Source organism: Calypte anna, chromosome 3, assembly GCF_003957555.1.
Source record: "Calypte anna isolate BGI_N300 chromosome 3, bCalAnn1_v1.p, whole genome shotgun sequence".
In the NCBI taxonomy this organism is placed as follows: Eukaryota; Metazoa; Chordata; class Aves; order Apodiformes; family Trochilidae; genus Calypte; species Calypte anna.
The window spans coordinates 63,934,645-63,960,444 of record NC_044246.1 but is presented as its reverse complement, the minus strand read 5'-3'; the positions used below and the strand labels follow the sequence as shown (position 1 = coordinate 63,960,444).

Here is a 25,800-nt window from a genome sequence, read left to right as displayed (position 1 = left end):
CAAGCAGCTCTAGCCAAAAGCAGAGGCAGGAAAAAATGCAGTCCACAGCCATATAGCATCTGATATCATGAAACAAAGCAAAAAAGGCTACCCAGCTCCTTCTGAGAAACAGCACAGACAACCTGGAGATGCCAAAAGGAAGGAGGGGTTTGACAGATAAGGGTGACATGGAGAAAGATAGTTTGTGTAGAAAGGGGGGGAACTGATGGCAAAGACTGGGGGGAACTGAAGAACAATGGCTGAGACACTTTTCTTACCAAAAAGCAAAGCTACAGGAGAAGGTGCTGAAAAAAAACAAACAAAAAAGCAAGCAAACAAACAAAAGGGTTAGGAAGTTCTGTGAAGATACAGGAGTCCATGGGAGTCATCGTTTTGGACTCTCTCGCTATTGCCTGAATTTTCCTTAGGAAACTGCCCACTGGAATTAACAACCAGATCAGTTATGGACGCTTAGAGAGCATTAGACTCTTAAGTGTCTAAATTAGTATAAGTTGCCCTGTCTTCTGTTAGCTTCTCAGCTCCCAGACCCAGAGTCAGTGTTACCACTTGCTGTGGGTAAATAAAAAGGGTTTCCCATTGTTTTTTCTGACCACCCTGACTCCTCAGTCATGCAGGGTTCACTGTAGTAGAAAAGATAATTACACAAAGGCTAACATGCCTGGGATGAAAGAAGAAATTTTATAGCAGCTGCAGAGGCTACTGCTACATCTTGTCTAGTTCAAATCTCAAGTTTAAACAACCATAATGCCAGCTAATACCTGGAAACCAGTGTGTCACTTCTGTAAAATGCATGAATGGCATGTTAAAGAACTCAAGAAAGACTGCAAGAGTCCAGAGGTACCTGAGCTATTCTCTGACACTTGCTGAACATCTCTGCTCTCTCTCCATAGCTTTATTTGTTCACAGATACAGCTCTCCCTAGCTGTTGCCTCCTTAGATGCTAAAGGGAACACATTCCTTGTACTTGATACTCTGCCTGACCAGTGACATGGCAGGTCAATAGTGTTTCTGATAGCACAGAAGCTGACAATAAAAAAGGACATCCTCATGGAGTAGAGGACAACCAGTGTCACCTTTGAGTGTGTTTTACTTCCCTGTGGAGTGCTTATTATTTTATAGGGCATGTTAGGAATCATAACTCTTCATCTGTTAGGCTGCCAACTATTTTGACAAACTCACCTGGAAAGTGAGAACAACTACATGGGAATTCTAAGCTTTCAGAGACTTTCCTGTTTCGCGGAATGCTTGTTCTGCAATCAAACATCCACATGTGCAACCTAGTGGTGTTCCTCCAGCTCATAATTGTTGATGCCACTGCTAAAACTACCTACACTAATGGGCAGCTCAGCAAAAATCTGACCTGATCTGAATGCAATGTCAAGACTGCTGCTGATGACACAGCAAATAAAAGCCTTTGGAGGCTGATTAACACACACCAGAACGTGACAAGTCATTTCCCACCAACTTTATGTTCTGGATTATTTTAATAGCAAGAGAAAGGCTGGAGCATGCCACTAAGTACAACCATTTGTCGTGGTGATGGTCAGCAGAACCAGTTGCCTGAAATCAATTAATATTTTTTCTGTATTTGCCTCATCTTGTCCTTTTTTTCCTGCCCTCACCCTCCAGCTCCCGGCCTCTCCTCTGGATCCCTCCCAGCCCTCCAAGTCGGTCTCTCTGGACCTGCCCCCGCCCCTGCTCTATGCTCCGGTGAGAGGGAGCCCGGTGACAAGGGCAGAGTGAATGCCGACGTATCTCTCGAGGTCTTCAGGAGCTCTCCCCGGTGCCGGCCGGGGCGGCGGCAGCGGCGTAGGACGCAGAGTCGGCTGGGGCGGCTTCCCCCCTGCAAGGCCTCCCGCAGCCCGGCAGGCGGCAGCAGCGCGCCCTTCCGCGGGGCTGGAGCTGCGCTGGCCCCGCGGAAGGGCCGCGCTGTGCCCCGCTGCGGGCGGTGCCGTGCTCAGCGCCCCTGCCTCCCACTTCCCCGCCAGGAGGGGGCCGCGCCTGGGCGGCAGCGGAGCTGTTGTGGGTCTCGGCTGGCCCGGCACCGGTGGCGTGCTGTGGGGGAGACCCCGGAAGGAAGGGTGGGCGCATAGAGTCGTCCCGCCGAGACAAAGGCGCCCGGGAGGGTGAAGCCGCCCTCACCGCGCCCTCGTAGACAAAGCGGCAGCCGCCCGTCCCCGCCGCTGCGCTGCGCCGCCCCTCCGCGCCCTCCCGCGGGGGAGACCCGCCGGGTGAGGGTTTCCCACTGCAGGGGCTGCCTAAACCCTACCGGGAGATAGAGGAGGAAGGAGGTTGGGAGAGCGCCTGTGCCGTGAAGGCAGAGGGGAATCCGCTCTCCCAGCTTGAACTGAGCTCAGCACCGCCGCCCGCTTCGCCTCGCCTCCCCGTCCCTCCCTTCTCTCCTCCTCCCCCCCCCTCCCGCCTCCCCCCCTCCCCTCCCGCCGCAGACGGCTACGAGCCCGGATGGTTTGCGAGCGGAGTTGAGGGGGCAAACTTTGAAGCCCAGATGCCTCTAGGGCTGCGCGGCAGAGCACGGCTGCTCCTGCAGGCACCTGCCGCCGCCCTCCCCCGGCGCTGCTGCCCTCCGCGGGGGCGGCCGGCACCGCTGCCGGCGGCCGCCGAGGCGGCGGGCGCTGCGGCCGCGGCTAGGGCGGGCGGGCGGGCGGCGGGCGCGCCCCCATGCGGGTCCCGGGCCGGGGCGCGCCGGCGGCGGCGGCAGGCGGGAGCCGGGCGGCGGCCGGGCGGTTCTCCTTTCCCGCCGCCTGAGCGGGCGCGGCGCGGGACAGCGGCGCGGGGTGTCGGGAGCCATGGGCTATTGCAGCGGCCGGTGCACGCTGGTGGCGGTGTGCGGCGCGCAGCTGGTGAGTGGCGGCGCGGACGGACGGCGGAGGAGGGATGCGGGGTGGGTGGGAGGAAGGGGGGGTGGGGGGGAGAGAGGGAGGGGGTGGCGGGGCGGCTTCCCCCGAGGGGGAGCCCCGGGAAGGCGGGGGTGGTGTTGCGGAGGAAGGGCCTCGCCCGCGCTTTGGACGAGGAGAGGGTCGCGGGGGTCGGGATGGGGAAATGCGTGTCATGGCAGGGGGGGAAATGCAGGCTGCGTTACAGGTAGTTTCGCGGAAGCTTTGGCTGGGAGGCTGCGGTGGGCGCACAGCGGAGTTGAATAAAGTCGGGCAGTTCTCCCAAGCCTTGGCTCAACTTGGTGCCTGGTTTCCTCTGGCAGGCCGGTATTCGGCTGCGAAAGCAGGGACGCGGCCGTGTTAGGGGTGATGCTTAGGCTGTGAACAGTTTGCCATACAGGTGTGTGTGTGTGTGTGTGTATGAAGTTGTTATGCTTGAGCTTTTCTGCAGCTCTGTGGTTCTTTCTTTCCCCTTTCAGTCTTCCCGGCCAGCGTATGTTAACATTTATATTGCTGTGTTGCTGCAGAGTTAAAACAATTATGTATTTATGCTTACCTTTAGAGGAGACTTGAGGCAGGACTTCCAAGCTCATCTACCAGCGAAACTAGACTGACTTTAAAAAGTCGACACTGAGATACAATAACAAAGAGACTGCCTAAAAATAGATCTGCTTAGCAAGATGGTTAGTTAGACTGTGCAATTGTATTATGGTATTTTAAAAGAGACTGGGCTTAAAGTTAAGAAAGTAAAGAAATGTCTCTTCCTGTAATACATACAAGGATTATTTTGTTGTTATTTAATCAGATACATGATGCATAGAATTCCTGTGGTTTTGGATGCAGAGATGTCCAACTAGAGACCTGTCAATGTAACATGCTCCATTTCTTATTTTCATTAGACCAAGTGTTTGTGTGCTGGCAGAACAGGTGCTGGAAGCACCTTTGTCAAGCAGTTAACCGTATAGCCGGAAGAAAGTAATTCACATTACTCCATCGTTTTTCCTCTTACTGAATAGTTCTGCTGAGAAAGTGTAAGTCCGTATCAATAGCAACCAGCATTGTCACCAATTCTTCTCCTGCAGACAGGTACTAAGGGTACTACAGAAGAAAAAACGCACTAGTTCTCACGGACCAAAATCACTATAACAGTAAATAGAAAGAGGACAATGTTTTAGCAGATCAGGAATTCAAAATGCCTGTGCTTTTTCTATTGGTTGTAATCAACCCTTATTCCTTCTCTATGCTGGAAAAACATTTTATTTGTATGTGCTGTTCTCAACATAAGTTATCTGATTCCTTGTAGATAGATGGATCTTATCAGATGTGATTTATTCATAAACATTCTCTAAAAAAAAAAAAAAAAAGAATCTTGAGTAGAAGTAGTGTATCTTAAGTGGTATGGTAGGAATGTAACCTTTTCCTGCAATTTGGAAACATAAAATTAATCACTGAAGTTCTTCTGATCCATTTCAATTCCACAGACAGACTTTTTTCTTTTTTTTTCCTTTTTTTTTTCTGCAAATGAAAAAAAAATGTTTCAGTTGTACCTGCAATGGATAGATAAGAGTGATTTTTTTTTTCTTTTTTCCTACAAAAATGCATTCAAGAAAAAGGAGATTGTGATGACTATGGAATGTGCTAGGAGGTTAAGTTGTTATTTTGGAAGTCTGAAGGAAAACATATTTGCTAACTCATGGTGACAAAAATACATGCAAAACTCATAGTAAAAACAGCAACAGAAAACCAGAAATGCTACATAGGAATGTATCATCAGGTATGTTGATGGAGAATGGTAGCATTACTGTAGTAAGCTTTCTGAAAGTGATTTTAAACGATAGGGTCAAATATATATGTATTTTTAAAAACTAAATATTGTACTCTGGAGTAGTTTAAGTGAACTTTTAATGTATTTTTATAAAATGAAAACTTTTAGTGTTTTAGTGAAAGAAATTTTTAGTGTGCAAGAGGGAAGTGCAGCAGCAGCAGCACAAATCTCCGAATCATAATTGGTCTGTGTAGTGACATTTAGATAGGTTCAAAGCAGAATAATAATTTACATGAGAAAAAGTAGTTGGGAATGGAAAAGAAGATGCAGTTTATTAAAATTGCTTGTCATTTTCCTTCATTTGCCATATGCTATCAGATAGGAACAGGTCAAGAGTTTTAAGTCAAGGAGACTTGACTCTCCTAAGCAGGCCTATGGGTGGTTGATCAGTTGTAGCTGCTTTTTTTTTTTTTTTTTTTTAAGTAAAGGCTACTTAAAGGAGCAAATGCTTTCAAGATTCATCTTAGAATTAGCAGCAAAGTTAATGCAAATCAAAACCAAAGGATGAACAAGTTATATGGCCTGAGGAGATGGGTGTAGGTAGCATTTCTATGAAGATAACCATACTTTAAAAGAATTGCATGAAACCTTTACTACTGATACCTGGTTTTCAGTTTTAAGATAGTCAGGTATGAAGTAAAAAGTATACTTTTGAGGAGATTTATTCCATTTTTTAATTGAAAATACTATCTTCCACCTCTGCAGAGCTAGGGTTTAATGATCTAAGTGGACTTTGTAGACATTGTGTAATAAATAATGTTGAGTCATACTGCAATTTAATAGAGAGGTTTTTGTGTATTGTACATATATAGATGACGTGGGTGAATGGGCAAAAAAAGGTGTTTTTTTTCAAATACTGCTGCAGCCACATCAATTTGATTGACCCTACACAAGCAGAATTATTTTCACAAATACATTTTAAATGCTTACAGCTAAGGCATCATACTGTACCATCAGATTACCAGAAAACTGAAGGAATGTTTCTTCTCTCAAGGGCGTACTGATCATTGCTCCCAAGCTTATTAACATACATATACCTTCCTGTTGTGCTCTCATTTGCACTACCAACAACAACCTTTGACAGCTCATTTTCCTCTGCATTTGTAGCCAATGAAAAGAATTAACAGCAATTAAGAGCTAATTTTGCTGGCATAGCGTGCAAAAGGCATTGCCTTCAGTATACATAACTAATGATCTCAAAATATCTTGGTTTTGTTTGGTTTGTGCCTTTTTAAAATTTTGGTCTCTCTTGTCCCTTTGCCCTTCTGAAGAGAACCCTGGGGACAGAGGCTCTGTTTTTGTTGTATGTCAACCATCCTGGTCCCATTAAAAGGAGTCTTTGCCATTGCATTTTGTCCTTTAAACCTCTTTATTTTTGGGTGGCTCCTTTTCTATTAATAGCTTACATCAGTAGCACTAATATCTTGTTGCTTAGACTTTTTAATAGCAAGTGCAGCAAAGGTGAAACCACCAGGATTATTGTGTGGTTAGGGAATATTCAAGAGCCCTGTGGAAACTAGTTTTAATTTTCTACATGTTCTCTGTTGCTTCTTGGGAAAACTTGGAGCAGTAGCAACACAGTAAAAAGCATTGCTTTTGACTTGGAACTTTTAACTTAGAACATCCCTTCTCAATTGCAGTGATGAGAAAGGACAACATTTCATAAAGAAACTTGAAGTCTCCAGAAATCGTTGCCTTATTGTTTCTATCCATCAAGCAAAGATCGCTATAATCCCAAGGCTAATTAGATGATAGATAATTCAACATTTGTTCTGCCTTCTCCCAGTTTCCAGCTGAATTTATTTATATAATTCTTCTTGTAACTTTTGCTTCTTCTTGTTTTTTTTTTTTTTTAACTGAACTGTAATACATTTCAGATACTGTAGCTAAGTATTAAAACTGATATAAAATTTGTAAACAAGCTTCATAAATGTCAAGGCTTAGCTGGTGATTCTGAGGTATTCAGTCTGATTGTCTAAAGAAGCATATACTCTAGTGGGTACAGGATACCCAGTTTCTGAAAAAACATGCCTTTCACAGGCATCAGTGTACAACATTTACTGTGTTTCCTTTTCTTCACTTAGTGCATCAGTGTTTGGGGCATAAGTACACCAACAGAAAACTTGGTTGTATTTCTCTGCGACCTCTTCTATTACAATGCTGGCTGAATCCACTGATCATGAGTGTCATTGTGGCTAAGCAGAATCAGAAAGTCACCTGGATTTGGTTGGTTTTGCTAAGGTAGACCCAGTGTTTATCTTTGCTTTGAGCTAATGGAAATCTCAAACCACCAGGTATGGAAATGTCCTTGTTTATATTTTTCCAGAGACAAATGTTGTGAATGGAGAGAAAATTAAAGTACTTTTTTAAAAAAAGAAAACCGGTGTCAGCTGTGGTAATTTGTGTACTTATCTATGATACCAACGTCCATAAGCACATATTGAATTACCTTCTTGCACGTGAAGGCACATATTTGATCTATGGCTACTAAAGTGGTGGAACCACTCAAAGCCAGGAAATGAATTATGTACAAACTGGGAAGTAGTATCTACCATACATCTTCTGTGACTTCTTCTGATGTTTATATTGCACATATGATTTAAGACTGAAGAGTGTTCTGTTTTATACTCTTCGTATTCTCACATGCATTACAAAACAGTTGTGCCTCTAACAGAGCTTGGTTCTTAGAGAAAAAGTCTATCTTAGTGAGGAGTCTTTTAAAGTTTTGGTTACTAATAAGTGAACAGCAAACCTTCTTATGCTTCTTCAAATGCTTTGGGAATGGTGATCATGTCATGTTCTCGTCTGTACCACAAATCTATCTAAAAGGTGTAGCACTTGATACCATGAATAAAGTGGTTTGGGCTAAACCTCATGTTTTAAGAGTTAGCAGGCTGACTTCTGGACCTTCAGGTAGTGTGGTTTCCCAGATTAGAGCTGAGGTCCCTCTGAGACCAAAGCAAAAGTATTAGCTGCTCTGCAGTTTAATGTACAAAAAATTATATTTTTGTTAGTATAGGCTCTTACACCATGCCTATCATCAGGGTACTGTCCAACCCTACACCAAACCACATAACTAGTGTATGAAGCACATTGATTTTTTTCATTCATGCTGTAGGGAAGTGGTAGTGAAATTTTTGGTGTTTGCTTTTAGTTTCTGGATTTTGGGGAGGGCTGCTTTTTCTTTTCATGTGTGCCTTTTAATCGTGTTTCATTGTCATTGTTGCCAATGATTTTCAGTAGCAGCTTTAGGAGAGAAGTGTCAGCAGTGGAAAATTCTGATGACATGTACATGTTCCTACATTTTCTGCTAGCCAAAGGGGAATGAAAGAAGTGGGTTTTCCATGTGGAATGGAAAGTGATGTTGCTACTTCTCTTACCCTGTGGATCTGTAGGTTTACCAATCAAAAAGAGAGTAAAAAGAACTGGTTTCTGTGTTTCCCAGAGTACTTAAATACTGCCTTTGAAATTGTTATTACCTTAACAATTAGGTGCCTTCCTTAATATTCTGCTTTTTGCTTTGTTTCAATTTTGATAGGAAAGAAAGTAAAAGCCTAAGTTTCATTATAACAAAGAACATTGAGGTCTAGCAATGAAAAGGAAACAGTTCTGTGAATAGCAGACTTTCAGCAGATGTATTATAAGAGGGCTGGAGCACCTCCGCTATGAAGACAGGCTAAAGAAGTTGGGGTTGTTCAGCCTAGAGAAGAGGAGGCTCCAAGGCGACCTTATAGCAACCTTCCAATATCTGAAGGGGACCTACAAGAAACCTGGGGTAGGGCTTGTTACATGGCTGTGTACTGAGAGGACAAGAGGAAATTTGAAGAGGGGAGATTTAGCTTATAATCAGGAAGAAATTCTTTCCTGTGAGGGTGATGAGACACTGGAACAAGTTGCCCAAGGAAGTTTTGGGTGCCCCCTCCCTGTAAGTGTTCAAGGCCAAGTTGGATGAGACCTTGAGCAACCTGGTCTAGTGGAAGGTGTCCCTGCCCATGTAGGGGGTTTGGAACTGGATGATCCTTAAAGTCCCTTCCAACCCAAACCATTCTATGATTCTATGATTCTGTATTACTAAGGAGTAGATTTTGAGATGTTGCTGGGACTATATAAAACAGGGACATGATCATGAATTCAGAGAGCTAACATCTTATTTTTCTGTGAAAGAAATACATGACAACCTTTTCAGGTTTAAGTGAGACCTTGGTGGAAAAATAAGCACACTTTTTCTACTGTTTTTGCAATAAAATACTGAGGACTCATAGACAAAACTTTTTTTTTTTTTTTTTCCCTAATAACTTGGTCAAAAATAGTGGTGCATAGAAAAAATGGATTGTGAGAGGTAATGGTTCATTATGTCATTTAATTTTCATGGCTTGACATTCACTATGAATTTTACAGTATTATTTTTCATAGAAGTGTGAATAATAATTGTGAATAACCAATCATCACACATTTCAAGTAAAGCAGAGCATGTTGGTTTAAGTTACAGAGGTAAAATAAGTCAGACCAGCTGAATAGGAAGCTTAATTTACTGCTTTTTGAAGCTGAACTTCTTTAGTTTTCGGTGAGCAGACTCAACATTCTGATACTGTGATTATGGGTAGGAGGGAAAGGTTTAAGTAGATTGAGAGAAGAGGAGTTGAATAAACTACCTGAATATAGGAACCTAGAATATCTAGTAAAGTCACTCCTCTTGTATAGCCGTGAGGCAAATCTTTAGACAGTAGGCATTAATTTCATGTTGACAGAAATTTGAGCTAACATCTTGAATGATGAGCAGCAGGATAGGTTTGTTTTTCTGGTTTTTCTTTACAAAAACACTGAGTAAGCATTTTTAAAAGACAGTAAAAATGAGAAATCTCTTTTTTTTGGTACTGAACAGGAAGGAACAGGCCCTATTCCAAAGTGATTCAAAGCACAAGCGATGTTTTGAGTTAGGAGCGACTACTCTCCCATCCTGAGTGGTAGGAATGTACAATGCAAGAGTAGCATGTAAGCTCTGTCAACATGTCAAGTACTTGTTCAAGGAGAGAATCTAAATCCATTTGGGTTCTTCTCAGTGTCCTGGTACATCCAATGACAGGGCTCTCAACATCTAGCTTCAGTTAGAATAAAGTTCTGAGCAACTTCCCTGGGCTTAGGGACTGGTGAGGTTCAACCCCTGTCTGCTGTGGAGGCTGATGTCAGTGCCCAGGGAGCTCCCTGCCTGTGCCCATGTGTTCCAAAATGCCTTTTTGGTCCCACAGTTCCACTGAACTCAAGGAATTATCAAAGGTGTACAATGCTGAAAGTGACACCCCTGTCCAATGACATTTTGTAAGAAAAGATGTATGAGAAATCTTGAATCTCCACGGGATTAATTTACGGTTCTGAATTTAAGTGTCATTTAGCCAAGAATAACAATAGTGAGAATTATCATATTTGGGCAGGGGCAAGAGTATTGATGCTCTGAATCAATCAGAATAATCTCTCTAGTCTCCTCTGGAGTCAGAAGAGGGAGTCCTTCAGGAGCAGGTCAGAGTGCCAAAGAGTTCTTACCCTAAACCACCCTTTAGAGTCGTGTCTTAAGTCAAGAGCCCTTCAGCCTAAGTAGGCTTTTTGGGAATGGTGGGGAGAAATAAAATCACAGACCCATTGTATGCTGTTTTTCCATCCACAATACTTACTATTTCCCTCCCTTTTGCATTTTTACTAGTCATTTTACTAAGGAGTTTTTGACTTTAAGGGCAATTGCAATCTAAAGTTTGAGAAATGCTGTCTTGGAAAGGTATTTGTGTCTTTGTTGACTGTAGAAAGGAACTAAAAAGCCTGGTTTCACCAGAGCATGTCAGCTTTTGTGCATACACCCCTTAACAGCCCCTAGTAAAACTAATGCTAAAATCAAATTAATAAAACCAATTTGTGTTCACTTTGGTTTATGAGTGATTTTTCTCTGTCTTCCAAAGAAGTGAGGGAGACCATGGTAAATGAGGTACAATGAGTACACTAAAAACATGATAAAGCATCAAATAGTTGATTGCCCTCCATTGGAATCTTAATTTTTTATTTTTTTTTTTTTTTTGTTTGATAAGTTGAAAGAGAGCGGCTGTTGAGTACTACCTGATTTGTGAATTAGAATGGACACAGTAGTTGAAATGACATTTTCTTGCTCTTGTTATTTTATCCTCTCTCCCCAGATGTATATATATATCAGCTGGATGGCATCTGAGAATTGTTTCAATATTTTATCATTTTATAACCCTCTGCTAGAAATGACATTTAGAAGAAAAATTACTGATTTCTGTGTTCACTGAAAAGTAAACATGCATAGATAATACTTCTATTCACCACAGATCATACTTATGCATTTTTAATAAAAACTTGATTTTAATTCATACATAACTTATGAGAAATGATTATCAGTTTAGGGCTCTACTGATTCCCTTTTAAATGTTTACATATATCTGGATACCTTTAAAATGTCTTTCATTTGAGCTTCTGATCTACCTTTTATACACAAACTTGCTTCTCCGCTGCCTGCGTAATGATGTGATATATATATAAGAAATGCTGATTATTGTACTGATTGCCAAAATCAGTAAAAGTACCATTTATATGACATAAATGAATCTCAGATTTTTCTATGCTGTTTGCAGTAATAGCTTTTTAACACCGCGGCTTGTTTTTTGTGGGTTTTGTTGGGTTGTTTTTTGTTGGGGTTTTTTTTGTGTGTTTGTTTTGTGGTTTTTTTTTTATTTTGTTTTTTCTGATTTTTTTTCTCAGTTGGGAGGTTAGGCTGCATCTCTTGTGGCAGCTCACAGGTTACATGTAGCTGTCAAGTTTCCAGTTATGTGAATGAGAATTTGGAAAAATCTGTTGTACCCTGTATTCATACCATAACAAACTGAGGTTTGGTTTACTCAGCCTTCTTTACTTATGAAGGAATTCTCATTAGAGTTTTGTACAGAAGGCAGCATAGGAGATTGATTCTGTTATTTCTGAGGCATGTCAAAATGGTGATGCCCGTCATGTTTATAGGTCACATCACCTTTCAGAAGGCAAAAATTCAGCACCATTTGCAGATGGTGAGAGAGAGATCCAGGCTGTCTCATTTAGACATGTAAAGAATAGGCTTTGAACCACCTTCTGGAGGTGGCGACCTCTTTCCATTGACTATATGGGGGTCTTTGAGCTGCTGCCCAGTTGGGAATGAAATTCCAGGCTCTCTTCCACAGGCACCTTGGCTTACTTCATTAGATAGTTAGGCTTGCTCATCTTTGATGGTATCTTTCTGTTCAGCCTAAAGAAGAAGAGGCTCAGGGGAGACCTCATCGCTGTCTACAACTACCTGAAAGGAGGTTGTAACCGGGTGGATGTTGGTCTCTTTTGCCAGATGACTTTCAATAAGACAAGAGGGCATGGTCTTAAGTTGTGCCAGGGGAAGTTTAGGTTAGATATTAGAAAGAATTTCTTTACAGAGAGGGTGATCAGACATTGGAATGGGCTACCCAGGGAAGTAGTGGATTCTCCGTCCCAGGAGATATTTAAAAAGAGACTGGATGTGGCACTCAGTGCCATGGTCTAGCAACCGCAACGGTGGTTCAAGGGTTGGACTCGATGATCTCTGAGGTCCCTTCCAACCCAGCCAATTCTATGATTCTATGATTCCATGATTCTTTGTACTAAAGAAGAATAAATACACTGTGAAGCTCTTATTTTGTAGGCAAAATAAACGAGTGATGCATAAGATTTCTTCTGAATGAATGGAAGTCAGTCCAAGGGATGCCCCTGTTCACCTTGAATAACATTTACTGTCTTTGAGTGATCCTAAACTAGTGATTGAAATTGTTCTGCAGGAAGATGGTATTAAGAAACAGAGGGTCTTGAATCTAGGATACTGACTAATATCTGTGTAAGGAAGCTTAACGGACTTAGGAAATGATGTAATTCCTTTCCAGGTGACTCACACCATGGGTCAATTTACTAATTAAAAATCCCTTTAAACTTTTTCATAGATGGAATACTAATTGGTCCTCAACAAGTACGTTCTTCTTGTTTTGAGGAAAAGAAAATGCTACAACATCTCTTCAGAACAATGCTGGGATGGATCTTTGAAAAGCCATTCTTCAATAATGAAAGAAAATGTGAAGTTTGCAGACTTCTGCTATGGCCAACATTGACCCAGCATTTTTCATTATTCTCTGGTCACAATCTCTGTGGCAGGCTGTTCTATTACAGAGCACAGAAACAAAAGCAGAAAAAAGCCTGCTGTGTGTCATTGCTGCCTTCACAAAGCCACAGATATGTTAAACTCAAGATACTGTTCATTGTGAGCTTGAGCCACCAGTGACAAAGGTACTGTGAGTACCACTGCATATCAGGCAGTCATGTGTCATTACATCATTGTTCGAATTGGAAGAACAAATGACAGTAAAAAAAAAATATCCTGAAAAAACCCTGAAAATGTTAGCAGCTAAGGGCATAGAAAAAAATAATAGGCTTGTCTGGAAAAAAAGAATGGAAAATATGGATGTTATTTTGGTCATTAGCTATAAAGTTCATATTACCTTTTTTCTTTCTATCTTTCCCTTTAATAATTTATTTTTAAATTTTTGTCCGTGCACATCTAAGCCCTTGAGACTAGTTAGCTTTTATTTCCTTTGACACTGGTAGCAGTCACAGACAGTGACAGCAGCTGGTAACAAGCCAGATGATGGCACTGGTAGTGTTAACATAAGATACGGGCTTCAGTGTATCCTCAAAACAGAGTTCATTGTCTTAGATTTTATCAGACTGGTTTTCCTGAGCATGGAGCTGGCAGTAAATTTGGCACTTGCAGAGGAAAAAACACAGCAGAATGAAGCTAGTGATGACTGTTTCTGGTCCTGGCAACCTCTCAGAATATTTAGAGGTGCTGCTGTCTGATACAATATTTTTTGTTATTATTATTATTATATTTTTTATTTTATTTTTTGTGAATGAAAACCATCACTCAGGGGTAAGGTCGTAGTGGCAGCTACAGAAGAAAGTTGTTGGCCCCAACTGCTGGAAGAGGTGGTGTCAGTTCTGCATTGTGATAAACTTTGCTTTTTCAAATGCATACTAAAAGTTATTTGTGGACATTGATAAAGTGGTATCTGTTGTATTATATCACGGATAGGCATAAGGACAATAACAAAAGGCATCTGGTTTAGTAAGCTCTATTTGCTGAAGAAATGTGCTGTTGTTTGCGAATTGAAACTAAAAAAAAAACCAAAAACATGGGGGGGAGAATGTTGTTTTTTCCTCTGTTTCCTGGCATTTGCAATCATTCTCTCTTTGCAGTGTGCTTATAAAGACAATTATGTGGGTCCCATGTCAGTTTTATATTTTTCATGACCAGTGTCTTATTAGAGGACAGCTGTTCCTCTCTGCCCAGCACATATATGTAACTACCACTGACAATAATAGAAGTTATGAGTGTAACCCTCTGCTTTGCACCAACGAGGGATGCTGGAGCTCTTATGTTTTTAGTTAATTAATTCATGTGTAAAGCCAAGAATGAAGCGATGATGGATCTGGGACTATTTATATGCTTGTTCAGAGTGCAGTGCCTGTAAAGAGGCTTTGAACTTCCAGCAATTATTAGTTGGCCCTGGTGACATGTGAGTAAGAAAGGCATTGTTTGAATACACATCTGAGTCTCAGAGCATGCTGAGTGCCTTTGCTAGAAAGCCAGATATTCAGGTACCTACCAGCCTAGAGCAGCCACAAGCGAGATTGGTGTACAGAGAATATTTCCAGGTGTGAGGTCTTTATGGTAGCTCCTCAGTCTCTCTTTAATTCCATCAACATTAAAAAGGGGGTGACCTGCAGATTTCTCCAAAGTTCCTCAGATGCTGTAATGGTGCTCTGGATGCTGTTATTTCTGCTGAGAAGTTAACCAATTTGGAACAAAGAATGTAGAAGTGGCACAGTGCTGTCACAAGGCTGTTAAGAGCTAGTGTGAACTCAGCCAGAGAAAACTATTTGCAATGAACAACAAGGTTTGTTTGCCATGCCAAACCCAAGAACGTATTTTCATGAACTACCCCTTGGCATGTAGGCTATTGTAATGAGTTGCACGTGTACATCCTTAAGCACTTGCTTCTCTCAGCTCAGATTTGCATAGTGGGTAGCTCAGACTGGCTTAGGGAGTGTAAACTTATGAGTAAATTATAAGTTCTGTGGTACTTTTTTGTACTTTGTGGTGACTAATTGAATTTCTGGGTGAGCACCAGCCCCGACTGTTTTTGGAAGGTGAAAAGCATTAGTCTTAAAACTGCAGCATCTGTTCCAGACAGTCCCCTTACTAATTTAAGAGCAGGCAGTTATACAGAACTACAGTGATGAATAGATTGAACAGTTAATCTTTGAAATCTCGTTTTATGATTATACCATTTAAAAGTAGCTGGCTTTTGACACACTGCTAGTATGTTTTTAAAACCTGGATTTATACTAAGTTCCCTGTTACTTTTCAGTTTGTGATCTCTGGAGAATGACCGTGCTGAAGTTCCTAATTGCTCTGGTGTTTGGTGCAAGTATGGACACATTCAATAAAGATGACTTGGGGAGATGAGGGCACTTATTTGCCCTCACAGCTGGACTGGTCAGGTGATTGAGAAAGAAACGTGAAATAGCATTGCAGTCAGTGTTAAACTTCGGGGGAAGAAAAGGAAAAGAGTCGTTTTAAAAAATGTTTTTAATTGTGTGAGGTATTTTAAATCTCTGAAAGTGAAAAATGGTGATACCAAAAAGTGCCAGAGCAGTACTTGACAGCAGACCTCTCTGAGGCTGTTTGGAAGGAATATCTGTCATAACTGGCATCTGTAGGACATGCAAACCTTGAATTTCAGCCTCTGCAGATTTCATAAAAACTTGGTTTTAATCTCTGCACCTCAGGCCTACCTGCACAATTTAGGACAAGATTTTTTCTGCTCTCTTAGTGTCTCCCTGTGTTGGTAGCACACAGGAGTGGCTGGGATCTTGGGAGACTGATGAGCACATGCTCCGTGTCCTCCCTATAAGCTGTGAATGGTGGCATCCAGGGGGCTGAGCTATGCTGGCATCAATCTTAACCCAGTGCAGCAATGACTGCTAAGTTGGCCTCATTCTTGCATTGTTAAACGATTTCACAATGAATTGCATCAGTTGCAGTTGCTTACCCACATTATCCAGCAAGAAGGCAAAAGGGAAGGTTTTTGATTGTGCAGAGACAGAAGACTCTGACACCAGGTTGTCTTTAGTCATCTTTAGCAGAGCATTGTAGCTTAGAGTTTTTGTCCCATTTATTTTGAAGATACGAAATTTGAAGTGTGTGAGGGTGCTGAGGCATGCTTGCTGAGGGAAGGGATTGGTAATCTTCCAGCAGGATTTTCATGTTGAGCATCAACTTGCATTTGTGAAGAACCTGTCTTGAAGAATTATGTGGTCCCGGACAATTCTGTCGTCTTAATTGTGCAGATCTTTGCCACAGCAACATGGGTTTGTGCTATGTCTGATGTACAGTTCAACCTAGACCCAAATGATCAGTGTGCCATGGTGGGTGAAACTGCACTGCCACTAAAAGTATCATGCTCTACATCGCATCTCTCCTAGAACTCATATAAGGTCAGTGTGCTAACACAGCCACCTGAGCCCCTCTAGAACATAAAATTTGATAGAGATGAAATGTGCTTAGTGAATATTTTTGAAAGGTCAAAAAGTAAAGATGATTTATTTACTTCAATTGGAATTCAGCAGGTCTTAGAATAAGGTGAGGGGCAAAGAAAATAAATCTCTAGTCAATCAATAATTGTCTCAGCAGGAGCTGATGGTGAGCTGAAAAGTAGTTTTACAAATTTACATAAATATTTCTGATTGGCACTTCTTTTTGTTACATTGCTTTGCCTAGATTGTTGTTCCGTACTTTGTCTCCATATAAGTGTTTCAGGAATGTTAGATCACCCTGTTTTCTGTCTTTCAATTAGAAATAGGTTAGAAAATTCTTTCTTTCAGTTAGTATTCCAACAGTGAAAGAAAACAAATGCTTGCTTGGATACTATTATTTTACCAAGAAGAATGTTTTATGCTTCTGTGGTTTTACTGGGTGCCTCACAGTGTGAGTAGTGGCTACAATAAGGATGTTAGCCTTGGGAAGGGAAAGCACTTTCCATAGGCATTTAGTAATCACTTCTGGAGGATATAAGTCTATGAAGTTCTTCTAACAAGAGGAATTCTTCTAACGAGGAGGAATTCCCACCAGGTGCCTCAGGGCCAAAGCTGCATATTAAGACGATGGAGGCAGGCAGGTGCCTCTAGAGGGGGGGAGTTCTCTGCTCTCTATTAAAATGTTGAAAACTTCGCTTTGGTGCTATTAGTCATACTCTGGAAAAAACTCTGTCTCTACTGACTTGATAGAGAATACTGGGTCCTAAATTAGTTGCTTAGACATGCACATCTAGTGTTGTGCTAAGAGTGGAGTAGGTTAAAATATGGACAAAACTACTTCTTTTCTCTTCTCTTCTCTTCTCTTCTCTTCTCTTCTCTTCTCTTCTCTTCTCTTCTCTTCTCTTCTCTTCTCTTCTCTTCTCTTCTCTTCTCTTCTCTTCTCTTCTCTTCTCTTCTCTTCTCTTCTCTTCTCTTCTCTTCTCTTCTCTTCTCTTCTCTTCTCTTCTCTTCTCTCTTCTTCTCTTCTCTTCTCTTCTCTTCTCTTCTCTTCTCTTCTCTTCTCTTCTCTTCTCTTCTCTTCTCTTCTCTTCTTTCTGTTTTGTTTCTCTTTTACTCCCTCTATATTAGCTTTCAATGCCTTCATCTTTGTAGTCAGCTGTGCAATAGCACAGGCAAACTCTACTCATTAGCCATCCCGTGGTTTGCCTGGGCCAGCTGGAAGACCCTAGGCTCTTTTGGTGGCATACTGACAAAGGATATGGAGAATAAAAGAGTCCTTGGCAGGGGCTGTTATCATTTAGGCTGGCATATCTGTGGCATGATGGACTGTGCAGCTTCTGAAGGCTGCATCTAAAGCAAAGTCGGGTTGAAAAGTAGATATACATCTGTCCCCTGCACCCTCCACACATACATGCATGTGCGCAAGCACACACTGCCAAAATCAGATTTGTGAAATTTTAGCATCTCCTTATGGATCTGCACAATATATCAGAACAAACAAACAAATAAACAAAAGAAGCAAAAACAAACAAACAAGCCAATTTTCTCAGACTTGCTTTTGTAAAAAGGTGGATATAATAGTAAACAGGAAAGTTGTAAAATAGAATTAATAAAATTAATTCCTATATGACTATTCACCCTCATAATGACTTCAGTCTCTGCTTTTCAAGAGTTGAGAGGCATCAATGGAGTATCTGAGAGCAGTTTTCTTTCATCTCCTCTTTTTGCCACTGTTCATATCTTTTCACTTCTCAGGTTCTCCTTGTATTACTTCCTTGAAATGTCTTGGTAGTAAGAAAAGATAGATGGAGATACTGCTTGGTTGATATTTGTTGTACCAGCTTGCCTTTTGCTGCTGCTATGAGGAATGTTGCTTATACAGCTATAAACTAAGCTAGATAAGCAGCAAGAATTGACTACTAAGTAGCTACTAATAAAAATGAAGTATTTCTATATGGAATCACTCTTTCTTCTTCTATATGTCCTTGAGGCTTCATGAATCTTCTTGCACGCAGTTAATCGGTGATCTGCTTGGTGACAAGGCAATGTCTGGCCAAACAAATCCACCTACATTTCACTGAACTATCATCTTTGTTCCCATAGGGAACTAGGGCTAAGCATGTGAAGGAGTATCAGTTCTGTTGCAGCAAAACAGGTGAAAAAGAGGCAGAGAGGTTCCTCAGAAATACTGTGCATTTTGGGGAAATGCATCTTTAGTGAAAGAAAATCCACTGATAATAAATGAATGGAATGACAGTCAGTGAATACAGGAAGTGTGCTTAGGAAAATAAAAACTGATCTCTGATGTAGTGACAGAGCCACTATGCCATGTGGACATTAAGTAGAGAGGAGAAGGGATAGAAGGAAGGAAAAGGAGAGAAAATACATCACCGATGGGACTGGTTTCCAGTTTTGTGAATTTAATGTCATGATTTTAATTTAATGTCATGGAGGTTTCTTTCCACTCTTTTTGCACTGCTCTGGAATCCAAAAGTTCAAAATTAATAACAATTTTTTTCTGGGATTCATGGTTCAGATGAGATAAAGGGGCTGAAGGAATCATGTCAGTTTAAAACAGTCGTTCAACACAGGTACACATATACAGGAAATGTATGTGTGTTTATCTACAAGGAAAAAATTGTTATGTTTCAGTGATGTGTAAAGGTGTCACATTTGACATCAAATATATATTTAAAGCAGTAACGTATCAGGTACTGCAGGTGTACTGCGTTGAGTACAGGATGGCACTCAATATATCACAGAATTGGGGCCTTTCAATGAAAATTTCCCATAGCTCTACAATTTGAGTTGGAAAACTGGGCTTCCCGGGGAAAGGATTAGTAGATGAAGCTTAGGCACAGGCAGAGTCTTAATATGTTGAATAAAGGGTACATATAAGCAATAGATTACATATCCATTTTCAGCTCAGTGTTGCAACAAAGGAGACAGCAGCTTAAGCAAATATGCCTGAATGAAGTCATAGCTCTGTGTGTGCTCTGAGTTTTTAAATAGAATCCTGGTGAATTGAATAGAGTCATCTTCTCCTACGCTGCATGGGTGGTACCGAAGACTTTAGGAGAATGGATGATAAATTGGATACTAATGGAAGTATATTAGAAAGGGATATGAATTTATCTTGATGCATGTGTCACAGGTGAATTTGTCTTTAGCAGACCTAGGACTTGAGTAAATGATAAATGTTTCATATTTGTGGCAATGAATTAAATGGAAAAGGTCATTCATTCTGCCACTTCCTACTATTATTATCAATGTTAGACTGCTAATTTGGGAAAAAAAGGAAGGAGAGCAGAAGAAAAGAACAAGTAACCTGGGTAATGAGTGGAGATGGTAAGACCCAGGACCCTGCTGGGAACACAGAAATATAGAAATCCTCTTCAGAGCTGGTAAAGCTCTGAAATGAAGAACATCCACTTCCAGATCTTTCTGATGCAGTTGTTTTGTCTGTTCTTTAGAGGCATTTGAGAAACACCCCAGGGAATGGGGAGGTCTGTAGAGACAACAGGGATGGAGAAGCACCTAGGGATGTCTTTGTTATTCCCATAACCAGTATTGCTGACCATCAGAACTGGTTTTTCCTTTGGTGGAGAAATATCCTACTTTTCATTTGTCACCCAGGGCTTACATACCTCAGAGAGAAATCAACTGAGCCATTTGGAGTGGTGTGGGTGGAAAAAACCCCATACATGTAGATTATGTGCCCCAGCAGCAATCACACACACTTGAAGTTCATCTTGTAAAAAAACCTTAAGAATATGTTCAACCCAGTAATATAAAAGTTTTAACATAATGTTTAGTTTATATTTAATATATTTAGAAAGTCTACTAAAATTCAAGCTTCAGCTCAGATTTTACACTACCTCAAACATCATAAATTGAGGACTCTGTAATGTCAGTAAGACAGGTCTTTATTCATAAATTGTATAAAAGTTGATTTCTAAAGCAAAATTGCACCCACACTAACAAGATACATGATGAAGGAAAGAATGCATTTCACTTGGGCAACTGCAGTATTTTTAAGACTACCCACAGTAAGAAACCTTTTGGCTAAGGCAAGGTGGTAGTTTGTGGGTTTCTCCTACTTCTGAAACCTGTTCTTTGTTTTGTTTTGTTTTGTTTTGTTTTTCAAGCAGTATATGCTTTCTAGTGACTGAATTCATAAGAATTTGTGTTATTTTGATTTTGTGAGGGGCTAATTCTTGCTGCTGTGGGCTTTTAACTTTGCTTTTCCCTAACCTGATTTCACTGTTCCTTTAAAAATTCTGATTTTGTTTCCTTGAGTTTATCAATCACCACAGAAAAATTCAGCTCAAAACTGAAGTATTTGCTAAATTCCCCTGAAGCTTTAGTGACATGACATTGATATGTCTAGGTTAAAAGGTTAGTTTGCTCTTCTATACTTACTCATATTCAGCTAACATTATCTCCTAGTCAGGCCTGAAGACTGCATACTTTTGCTGCTTTAGATACTTAGTAAACTAAGAAATAGTCAATATAGTGAAAGCTCTTTAGTTCCATGGACTTGCCTTAGATTCTAACATAGGTTAATTACATGATTTCTTTTCACTGAATAGGGTAAGAAGGCAGAAATAGGCAGGGCAGAAAGAAATAATCCTGGCATCATGCTGAGGATGGGTTTCACTCATCTCCCTTCCTACCTGAATTGAAGTGTCTACCCACTGACAATGTTAGACACCTGTGTGGGGTTAGGATCTACACTTACAACGTGTGCTGCAGTCAGACTGTGTGATTGGGTTTTGGTACTGAGGGGTGGCTTGGTCCTTTCTGGCATGCTATGTCTGGAGGCATGGTGGTATCTGTAGTGCTGCCTATTTTTGGCTTAGTAAGTGACTTATTGGTTTGAGCTCACAAGAAAAAAAAAATATACGTTTCTTTCCCTCTTGGGCAGAGTGGGGCTGAAATCTCTATTTCCCGGATGTCTTGAGATAGTTACCCTTGCTGGCAGCCCAGCTGCAATGGGCATATGTATTCATCACTCCATTCTAGTCCACAAATATGGCAGAGAAAGGAAAAAGAGACCTGAGCTCCATATATGTAGAACACAAGGGTTCTCAAAAGAAATGTACCTGGACTCAGCTTCTTGGACCACTCAACTTGTTTTTTGTGATAGAGTTATAAGATACATAAACTGTATGAAGAGGAATTTGTTTAGTGTGGTATTGAGTCGAGTAGAAACAGTATCAGTCACTTGTAAGGAGTTATGACATCAAGCAGTAGGAACTGGATCTTAACCCCTAAACCTTAATGCTTTCCCTTTCAGGAGTGATCTTAATTTCTTCTTTAGTAAAGTGGTTCAAAGATTAGTTACATTAATCATTGCTGTTAATAGAAAAAGTAGATTCAGGCCCCAGGAAAAATCCCTCTTTATGAAACAAAATCTCTTTTTAAAAAAATTAAATAAAGACTTGAGAGATTCTATATAAAAACTACTTTTATTACAACACCAAGTTGCTTTGTCAGGAAAAGCAGGATTAAGGTAAAAGGATCAAACATAACTTTTTTTCTTTTTTTTTTTTTTTTTGTACTCTTAGATATGGTGGTTTCTATCCTCATCAGTAGTTATCTTAAAAGGCTTTACAAAGGGAAATTCCTCAAGTTTGCTTTCTTCTGCTAAGTAACTGGTCATGGTCTGATTTTATTCCGGAGCCTTTAAAGCTGGTTTCAAAAATAATAAAAAATGAAAATACTTGGAGTGTGCCTGAGAGAAATACTGAATTAGTCTAAATCTGGGCAACCCAGTAATGGTTATCACTCTTTTTGTTCATTCTCTTAGCTCTGTGCCCTGTTCTCAGAGCATCACTATGTATATGTTCAGGCTGAGTTTGAGGGTCCCTTTCAGTAGTGGGATGCCATGCCTGGGGGCCGAGGGCAGTGCGCAGGGCTCTGGGATGCTTCACCAGTTTGTGTCCTTTTGCCTTTGAGTATGTCTTTATGTCTCTTTTATCTGAGTAGCTCTTTGCAGCAATTTCCAGAACAGCTGAAGATACTTTGATGTTTGAATTGAGATTATTTCTTCTTGGAGTCATCTTTCGTGGGTGTTCTTTTCAATGTGTCTGTGCTATGGTTTGCACAGAATGGACGTTTTGGCTGACCACTCTCCTGTGTTTTACATCCTCACTATCCTACAGGCAGAAGAGAGAAGTTTTTTTCATATACTGTCCTTCTCTCCAGCTGTGTTGTTTTTTGAAAGATTTTTTGTTGTCTGGGGAAAAAAGAAGGATGTTATAGTTTGTTTGCTGCATATCTATCTGATTACTGTTGCTATGAACTTACTGCCATCTGCCAGACAAGAAAAAAAAATATCACCACCACTATGACGAAAAAAAAAGACCCTCACCTCACATTTAAAATATATTTCTTTATGATCTGCATTATTCGTAAGTACAGATCTGGTACTGTCAGGAGGATGGTGCATTTTCTGGGCTTATCAAAGGTCAGTGATGTTTCTCCATGTTCCTGGTGTCTTTCAGCTGAAGCAAGTGTGATGGAACACACCAATTCTGAGTTTGTGAAAGCAAGACTCAAGTTTTTTGAAAAGCTGCCCCTGTTTTCAGTCACCCAAATCTGTTAGAATTTAAAATATAGAATGGACATCCAAATGTCTTTTTGGCAGCTCTGAAAGTCTTAACTTATGGGAGCTCTGTTGCAATTGCCAGTCCAGTGAACCCTGGGTATCAGCCAAATGATTCAAGTAAATCACTGAGAGCTACCATTATGGCTTTTCACTGGCAAAAACATTGCAGTAATCTTTTCTATCTTGCCTCAGATTTCACCCAGACTTCCAGTCATAAAAAGTAACATTAGTTCATTGGAAATGTGCTGCTTGCTGTAATTCCTGGAATCTTCTCTGTTGTCTTTTCTTTATCTATCTTATTTTATTTCTTGTATAAAATGCATAAAAATTAATCAGATTATGATGCTGCACATTCATAAAACTTACACTATTCCTTATATTTAGTAATGCAAAGCTAAGTCAGGGATCTCTTACACTTTTGATTACTTTTGAACCTAATGCCTTCTAGTTCTTACCTCCCCATTGGTCTCCTATATTTGCAATTGTGAATATTGTAAATATTTTTAAGAAAGAAATATAACAGAAATTATTTTTGTGACTAGTTTTTCATTTCTCCATTTTGTCTTCCATAATATCTCCCAGAAAGTCTTTAAAGCATATGTATCTAACCGACTTCCTCTTCTGTAGAAAGTGATTAAATGTTAAATGTAATTTATAGAAACAGATGGGCAATTATCCTCATGATATCAGATGCTACCTCAGTATGTTTAAAATATATCCTTATATGAATATATACAAGTTATTCTCTCTTTAAGGAACAATGATAAGCAATATTATGTGGTGGCTTGACCCTGGCTGGATGCTGGGTGCCTACCAAAGCTGCTCTATCATTCCCCTCCTCAGCTGGGCAGGAGAGAGAAAATACAGCAAAAGGCCATGGACCAAAATAAGGATAGGAAGCAATCACTCTCCATTTACCATCACGAGTAAAACAGATTCAACTTGGGAAAAAAAAAAAAAAAAAAAAAAAAAAAGGGTTTATTACCAATCAAATCAGAGTAGGAGAATGAGAAACAAAACAAAGTCTTAAAACCATTTTACTCCTACTCCTGCCCTCTTTCTGGACTCATCTTTATTCCCAGATTTGCTACCTTCCCTTGTGCAGCAGTGCAGTGGGACTGGGAATGATGGTTGTAGTCAGTTTATCACCTTGTCTCTGCAGATCCTTCCTTCTCAGGGGGATGCCTCCTCACATGTTTTCCCTGCTGCAGCATGAGTTCCCCACCACAGAAAACAGCCCTTCATGAACTTTGAAAAAGTGAGTCTTTCCCATGGGCTGCAGTTCATCACAAACTGCTCCAGTGTGTGTCCTTTCCCCAGGGTGCAGTCCTTCAGGAACAGACTGCCCCAACCTGGGCCCCCCATCAGATCACAAGTCATACCAGGAAACCTGCTCCAGCATAATCTCCTTGTTCCTTTGGTGTACAGGTCCTGCCAGAAGCCTGCTCCACATTGGCTTCCCACAGGGTTTACAGCCCCCTTCAGGCATCCACCTACTCCAGCATGGGATCCTCCTTGGGTTGCAAGTGGATATCTGCTCCACTGTGGATTTCTGTGGGCTGCAGGAGTACATCCTGCCTCACCATGGTCATCTCCAGGGGCTGCAGAAGAATCTCTGCGTGGCACTTGGATTATCTTCTGCCCCTCCTTCTTCACTGACCTTGGTGTTTGCAGAATTGCTGCATTTACATATTCACATTCTGATTCTTGTTGTGCATTTTCCCCCCTTCTTAAATATGTTATCACAGAGGCACTATCACCATCACTGTTGGGCTCAGCCTTGGCCAGCATCAAAACCATCATTGACTTGACTGACTTTGGCTCTACCAGACATCTATCACTGGCACAAGACCACTGAGTTTGTAAATAACCTCATGTTATGACAAAAAATGTAGACAGAGATTACCAATAGGTCTGGGAAAAAAAAAACAAAACAACCAAACAAAAAAAGTAGTTGTGGTAAAAAAAGACATGGAATATATTCAGTATCGGGGGGCATCTGTCCTCTAAATTTGTATAGCAGTACTGAAGTTAGACTATAGCTGTGTTCTAGTCACCATATAAAATATCAGATAACATAGATCTCATTCTGACAAAGCTGTCGGAGCAATTATCATAGAATGGAACTTTGAACAAAATATTAAAGGTTACAAACTTTCCTAGTCTCCTAGAGGAATATAAATGTAGGCTGGAAGTGGTTATCACTGGTGCCATCTCTTTAGGTGTCCATTAAAAATCTCTGAAAACTCTCTGAAAACTGTAATTCTGAAAACTCTTTCAAGAACTGGTTGGAAAGGAAAAGGATCCTCTTGTTTTGACATTTATGTTGTCTCATCTTTTGCAGCCTAGAATATGAAAGATTCATGACAAACAATAAAGTACTAAAGGTCTCCTTTTTTTTATATTTGAAAATTTTCATAAGGACCACAGTTTGCTGCCAATGATAATGCTTGCTGAGTGGAAAGTTCAGATCCTAGTGGGATTGAAAACAGGCCTTGAGAAGGTGGGTAAAGTAAATGTTTAGTGATCAAGTCATCATCTTTTCATTTTAGAAATGTGTTGAAGGGCCCCAGCTTCTTATCACTTAGGTTCTGTGCTAGTGTAGAATGGCTGTGTTTTACTGACATCTATGCAATTTTTTTTACTGACTTGAGAAGTTTGACCTCTTGGGGCCAATCCAGAAAACTACAGATTTCTGTTGCGCACAAAGTCTCTGGCCCTTGTTACATGTGTGTCCTCATCCAGTGCATTCTACCCTCATACTCTTTCAGAAGGCTCAACTAACACAAAGCAATATTTTGAAGGCCACAGTGGCTTCTTTC

The 25,800-nt window shown here is 40.8% G+C and overlaps 1 protein-coding gene across 1 annotated transcript in view; it reads left to right on the top strand.

The window, feature by feature from the left end:
- The first annotated feature begins 2,774 nt into the window (after window positions 1-2,774).
- NKAIN2 (sodium/potassium transporting ATPase interacting 2) overlaps window positions 2,775-25,800 on the top strand; it is a 531,076-nt gene continuing 508,050 nt past the window's right edge. The window contains exon 1 of the mRNA XM_030447427.1: window positions 2,775-2,861. Within this exon, the coding sequence (XP_030303287.1) occupies window positions 2,808-2,861 (54 nt within the window). The 5' untranslated portion in view covers window positions 2,775-2,807. The remainder of the gene's footprint in view (window positions 2,862-25,800) is intronic.